The sequence below is a fragment of the Spea bombifrons genome, chromosome 5, assembly GCF_027358695.1.
Source record: "Spea bombifrons isolate aSpeBom1 chromosome 5, aSpeBom1.2.pri, whole genome shotgun sequence".
NCBI lineage: Eukaryota > Metazoa > Chordata > Amphibia > Anura > Pelobatidae > Spea > Spea bombifrons.
Window position 1 is genome coordinate 82,651,586 of NC_071091.1, and position 6,781 is coordinate 82,658,366.

A 6,781-nucleotide genomic window follows, 5' to 3' on the forward strand; every position below is an offset into this window, starting at 1 on the left:
CTTCATCAATGGTAACATCGACAGATTCTAATTCACATTTAAAACCAAAGAAGTGTCTGAAGAACACGTCCATCATAATGTGCCTACACAGTTACTTCTGCGAAAGATGACAGTGTCAGGGTACTTATTATTGGCCCTACACAACACACAGCCTCCTGAACACCTCCGAATTCACATTTAATTATTTTAATTGGAATGGACTATTGCTGTGTAGAAGTCTGCACGTGGACCCTTTTGACGGACAATAAAATAATAAAATATTCTCTACGTCCCAGCAGCGAATTCTACTGGATTGCATCTTGGGTACATATACACAGCCGTGCATATTATGTATACTTACAACTTATTTTATCTTTCAGGAGCAGCTAAGTCAAGCCCAATTGCAAAACCAGGGTCCGCGTCATCCCGTCCTTCATCAGCAAAGAAAGCAGCACCCAGCCCTTCAGTAAAAAGCGACAAAGATTTGGAAACACAGGTCACACAGCTCAATGAACAGGTACTATCCGCAGTAACGGGTCCTTTTACAGTCCAGCAGTGCCGCACATCAGGTGGATGTTGAAGCGTTACACGCATTTTTCTTAAAAATGACCAGGAATTGGGCTGAGGGTTAAATATGTAGCCACCCTCTGGGGCCCTCGGTGGCACAAACCTGGCTCTGTTTTGGTGGCTCATTGAAGATACTGAGACCAAGAAAATTGATCCGCTTCCTCCTCCTTTTGTAAATGGTTTGGATACGATTGTAACAATTATTTCCAATGTGATTGTAGGTACATTCATTAAAACTTGCCCTTGAAGGAGTTGAGAAAGAAAGAGATTTCTACTTTGGAAAGCTGCGGGAAATTGAGTTGCTCTGCCAGGCGCACGGACAGGAGGGCGATGACCTTGTCCAGCGGTTAATGGAAGTGCTGTATGCTGCAGAGGATCAGGTTGGTTTCTATAACTCAGTCCCTCCTAATCCCACCAATTATTGTTGTGTACCCAAATTGTGGGGGAATTATTCTTAATACAGTTCACTGATGCGCAGTTTAATATGTATGCTTGTACCATTTATAGACACAAAGGAGAGTGCCAGTACATATATTATTCAAACAAAGCTCAATACCAATATCTACTCCTACTCATGCACAGGATCACATCTCAAAAAAAAGAACACATTTGCTGCCAGCGGTGTACGCGTGCTCACATATCCAATTCCTTCACATGTGGAGGGAAGTGTTACCACTGATCCAATTCACTGACACATGGCAGTGCGATCACATAACTGGCTCGCGGCACGCAAGCGCTTATACCTCGAGCAGCACGCGCGGTGTTAAATAGGTCATTCTGTGGAAGGTTCTGCAGCTTGCACTGCCCTCTAGTGGCAATTAAAACAAAGCGTTATATCACACATTTATCAAATGTGGCAATGAGAAGCAAAAATATCTACCGTAGAATTTATTCTTCCTGTTTTGCCTTTATTTTACTTTTTACACCTCCTGAAAAAAATGTATATCTTTTCTTGGTTAAATAGCAGGATGTCACATGATTCTGGTCAATTTGCAAAACTACAAATAAAAAATGCAGCAGAAACTGAGTTTGCAGTATCGGGCTCTTCAGCAAAGATGCAACACCCTCCAAATCTGAATGTTTATGCTTTCTTGGTTGTTCTTCTCCTTGTCTATTTTTTGTCTATTTTCTGAATTATTCTGTAACTGTATATAATCTTATTTGCAGAAATCCCCTGGGTACGTATACATCCACACTAAATCTGTTGGACACTTACCTGGAGCGTGTCTGGATCCCTGCTGCTCCAGTGTCATGTACCTTTACATGGCCCCTCTGTGCTTTACATGGCCCCTCTGTGCTTTACATGGCCCCTCTGTGCTTCTGCCTCCCAAGTCGGATCAGCCCTGTTAAATATATTGGACTGGCTCTGCCTAGGGCTCGGTCCAAGCAAGAAACTGTAATCAGAGTAGTTTAACTTTCATCCTCCTTCCCACTGTGACAAGCTAAGGATGGTTGGTCTTCTATTATCAGCAAGGAGGAAAACAAAGGGCACGTGACATGTAAACCAGGGCTTATTGATAAATATCTAGAGGAATGCATGCGCTAATGGAACAATCTCACTCTCTTCTCTCATGCAGGAAGGCCACACAGACCAACATGAAGGTGAAGACCATGAGCACGGTCTGGAGGAACCACAGCAGCAAGAAGAATACTGACCTACCCCTCCAAGCCACTTCAATGTTACCATTTCACATGGACTTTCTTCCGGCAGTGCAGTGTGTGGCCACCATGCGCTGCACACCCTTACCATGTAATGTACTATAGTGAGCGCCAGCAAACCACTGCGTCCTTTACCAGTTTCTTCCCCAAGGCGTGTTTACAGAAGCGGTCCTCTGGCCCAAGCAAAACTGAAGGCCATGGGGCTACTCTGACGCAAATTGTACAATTTGACGGTTACGAAATTGTTTTGAGATATTTTTCCCAATATTTTTTTTAATTTATTTGCAAGCGAGCTATCTCCTTGCTTTCCAACTGCTTTCTTATTGTACAATATTTATATTTCCTTGTCATGAAAAGGAGGTGTTACTATCACGTATCACGAATGTAAATCGTTAAGCTACACACATCCCTTGTAACGTATCAGGTTTGATATAAGGTTATCCTTGTAGTTATATGTTGATCTCTTTTAAGGGATATATTTTAATCCCCCCCCATTGCCATATATTAATTGCACTCGATCAGTGGAGAATGAATCACTATTTAATGTGCATACGTGTAATTTCCAGTCCTATGCACCACTTACATTGGTTAGAATTTTATCATGTGGATCTCAAACCAATTTTAACTTACTTTTTTGTGGAGGTGTGCCCCCCCCCCTTAGATCTTCCACGATATCGGGATTGATCTGTGCCGTATAAAGCAGACAGAGCGTTGGACCCCAAGACCTCCTTTACTGTGTATCCGTAAAAATAAAACACCCACTTTCCAAGCTAGAGACACAGCTTTTATTTTGTTTTTATTGTATTTTTTTATTTTAAGTAAATCGACAATATCAATATTTTTTCACTGTTAATGGCATTCTGGATTTTTATATTTTGTTCTAGGATTGGTCCGTTGTTACTAAGTAAAATCTGAACTCGCAGCCTTGGCTAATCTCACTTTGGTCTTTTGTGTAAAATATTATTTTTTTTGGTATTAACATAAATATTTTAATCTTGCGTTTCTAATAAATTACTGCACTGGATTTTTTTTTAATGATTGTTGGAATCCAATTATAGAAAATCGTCTGGCTGATTGTAATGGCAGCGCAATAACAATTAATTATCTGAAATCCAGAGACGGCAATACTAATGACCCTCTTCATTGAACAAATAGATGTTTAGTGTTCTGCACCGACGTTTGTTCAATATGCTCAGCCGCAGTGGCCCTCCGGCTATTGTTGGATTACAGCCGCCGGCCTGCTCGGAGCTTGCTGGGTGTTGTACTCTTAACAAGTGTCCCTGAGCTGAGCTGCTAGGGCTTAAAGCTTAAGGACTTCGGTTTAAGCATATGTTGTAATCCTGACACCCGCATCAATTGCAATACCTTGGAGTTGGTCTGCTTTAAAATCCCAAGACACAAACTTTTACCAGCTCGTTTAACATGCAGTGTTTATAAAATGTCTATCAAATCAGCATTACATCATTGTAATTTCCGTCTTATTTATTATATATATATCTCCGCAGATAAATACAAAACTATACAAACTGGCAATGAGTAGTAATCATGTTGCATTTTAAGTAATATTGGATAGATCTGATGATTTGCAGTTGAACAAAAGCAAACATATTGCCGATTTGGAGTTTTAGTACAGGAGCTAACAATTAAATTGGGAGTTTTTGTTTTCATGTTTTATTACGCAGCTTTGTTCAGATTACAATTTTTCATTCTGATGTCATTGTTTTTACTGGGTAACACAGCATAAAAATATATATATGAAATGTAAACTGAAAGGAATGTAAACGTGTATTGTTGAATATAAAGACAAGAAATGATGTCCCGATTTAGATGGAAAAAAAGTCTTATTCAGATGTATTTCATTCGTTTTTCCGTACCCACAATTTGTCGCATGGTAGAGTAGTTTTTTTTTCTGTCTATGACTATGTGAATATATTGCGTTTATCTTTTTACATATTTAATAAAAAGGTATATGTTACAAAAAACAAAGCAATTTTACCAACTGCTCAACTGGGTGGAAATTGTTATCTCTGCTGTTAAAGCACCAGGTTCGTTTGTTCAAGGCATTCGCCGTATTAAAGTTTGGGACTATATGTGGGGGTCTAAAAACATGTCATTGTGACCAGTCTGCTTTAAAGAGGAATGAACGATGAATAAACAGAAAACACACCCTGAAACAAAAGGCTTTCATTGTTGTGGTTTTTAACATTTTGGTTAAAGGGGAGCCGTCATGGATTTTACTATTCAGCTGTGAAAGTGTTTGAGTGTTTATTGAGTTTGTCTCATGAAAGAGCCATAAAATGAGCATTCAAGTTTCCTTTCTTGAATATCTCTTTGCCATGTACTTACTAAGGCAACCTCAATCAATCAACAATAAGCTACTTGACATTAAGGCACATACTGTATATTGCAACGGGGAGGAATAATCTTAGAGATCACGAGAAAATGGCATTCCATGATGTACACGAAAGGTGGGTTTTTAAGTTTTGGATTTGTGGGAAGTGACACCACGCTTCATGTAGTAATCTGTATTAACTAATTCTAATTTGCCACTGAAACATTTGATGCTGTTTTATCTTCGGCAGCAGATGTTAATTTTATTATTCACACCACATCTTGTTGGAAACCCAGTAGGAATAAATTATGTACCAGGTTGTGCAGTGGTGGATGCGTTGTTCTTAAGGGAATATCAAAAAAACCCTTATATTTGAATATTTTCTTTGGCGTCCCCAAGTTATAGTTTATTTGCTCACGAAAAATTTATAATAATGATAATAAATAATCCCTTACATGCTGTTCCGAGTTAAGGTGCAGTGAACACAATGTATTCCTTCCATTGAAAGGCACGCCTGCCTTGCCAGATGACCCATGTACAGTATGAAATCTTATCACACATGTTACATTATTGCGCTTATTAAAGATTAACTAACCATCTATACAAAATCCATAAAATGTTAAAGTCCATCCACAGTTGTGATAAATATATATATATATATATATATATATAATTTATTATGTATAGGTCATTGAATTCTATTGGACAAGCATTAAATTAATCTCCATTGATGACCATTGAGATAATATTGTGAGTTACCGGACTACTTTGTCAAACAAATCACCTGCAGTGCCAATTTATCTGCAGAATGTGTGTTCTGTTTGCAAATGTAAGATTAGAATTGTGTCTCTATGCTGTAAAGGAGTGTAAAGTAAAGAAGTGAAACTTACAAATGCTAAGGACCAAAGAAGAGAAGCGGAAAGTAACAGACACACACTGTGGCTTTCTTTAAAAAAAGATGTTTGTTTTTTATTATTTACTGTCAGAAATAGAAAGCGATATCCTGTATAATGGTGCTGTTTGCTATGACGGTATTGTCAACCCACTTGCCCCTCTATTAAGTCTTAAGAAACTGTCCTATATATAAAAAGTAACACTGTTAAAAGTCACAGTAACGTGACGGGCGCAGCGGCAGACGGATATATACACCGAGAGTGCCACAAACTCTTGTAGTCGCATATTTTAGGCTTTCAACCCCTTCCTTCTTCAGAGAAGACGTTTAAATGTTGACTTCTGTTAGTTTTCCTCCCTAAAAGATAGATTAAATAATACACGTTCAGCAAGATGGACCTCAAAATGCATGAGTTTTATATCCCGCTGTGCTAATTATTTGTTATACACTGTCCCTGTAAACCAAGTGAAGTCAGCGAGATGTCTTCAGACGTTCCCTGCTGTCGCAGAGCACACATCGTCTGTCTTCACCGTGGTGACTTCAGTGAATGGCAGGTTTAACAAACTAACTACACATTTGATGTCACTAATGGTCACACACAGCACTGGGTAATTACTCGTAAAATTGTAAATTATTCTAGCCTTGGTGCACGAATAATTATAATTTTAATAAAGACAGGAGGCGAGTATTTTGCATAACTTCCTTTACTCTCACAGTAGCAGCAAAGAAAGAGTTAACATCATAAGTGGAACAACCAATAGAAAAACATTACATAAGAGGTGTATAAACCCCTAAGCCATCCTCCTCTTCCTCTTCCTCTTCCGTCGATGTGAACCGGACTGAAGAAATGTCCATCAAACTTGACGACCAACGCAGAGACCGACCAGAACACCGAACAGAACTGGAACCGGAGCCAGAATCCTCCAAGAACTAGTGACGTCACAGCGAATGGAGCCAACTGAGCTCAAACACGAGTAGCCGAACCTCTAACCCATGGCGGAGAGTTCACGCTGAAATAAAGAGAGAAAACGTAACAGGACCAGATTCCAAATACACAGGATAATGTCACAAAATACCTGGAAGAAACAACATACCCTCAAACTTACCCAAGTAAGGGAGGGATGGGAGGGAAAATACTCGCCTCCTGTCTTTATTAAAATTATAATTATTTGTGCACCAAGGCTAGAATAATTTCCAATTTTAAGGCAAGACAGGAGGCTTCCTATTTTGCATTTTTAACGCCAGCAAGACACCGGAAGACACCGGGCGAAAGTAAAATTCCCGGAAAGTGGAAGCCCGGGACCAATCCGCCGCCTTGAGGATATCGTCCAGCGCAGCCCCCGACCGAAGGG

The 6,781-nt window shown here is 39.5% G+C and overlaps 1 protein-coding gene across 3 annotated transcripts in view; it reads left to right on the forward strand.

Annotated features, from left to right (window-relative positions):
- Nucleotides 1-4,384, forward strand: part of MAPRE2 (microtubule associated protein RP/EB family member 2) — a 71,993-nt gene extending 67,609 nt beyond the window's left edge. For all 3 annotated transcript variants that reach the window (XM_053466127.1, XM_053466126.1, XM_053466128.1), the window contains 3 exons: nucleotides 360-496; nucleotides 768-926; nucleotides 2,124-4,384. In XM_053466127.1, coding sequence (XP_053322102.1) covers nucleotides 360-496; nucleotides 768-926; nucleotides 2,124-2,201 — 374 coding nt within the window. In that variant the 3' untranslated portion in view covers nucleotides 2,202-4,384. The remainder of the gene's footprint in view (nucleotides 1-359; nucleotides 497-767; nucleotides 927-2,123) is intronic.
- Nucleotides 4,385-6,781: the final 2,397 nt, after the last annotated feature.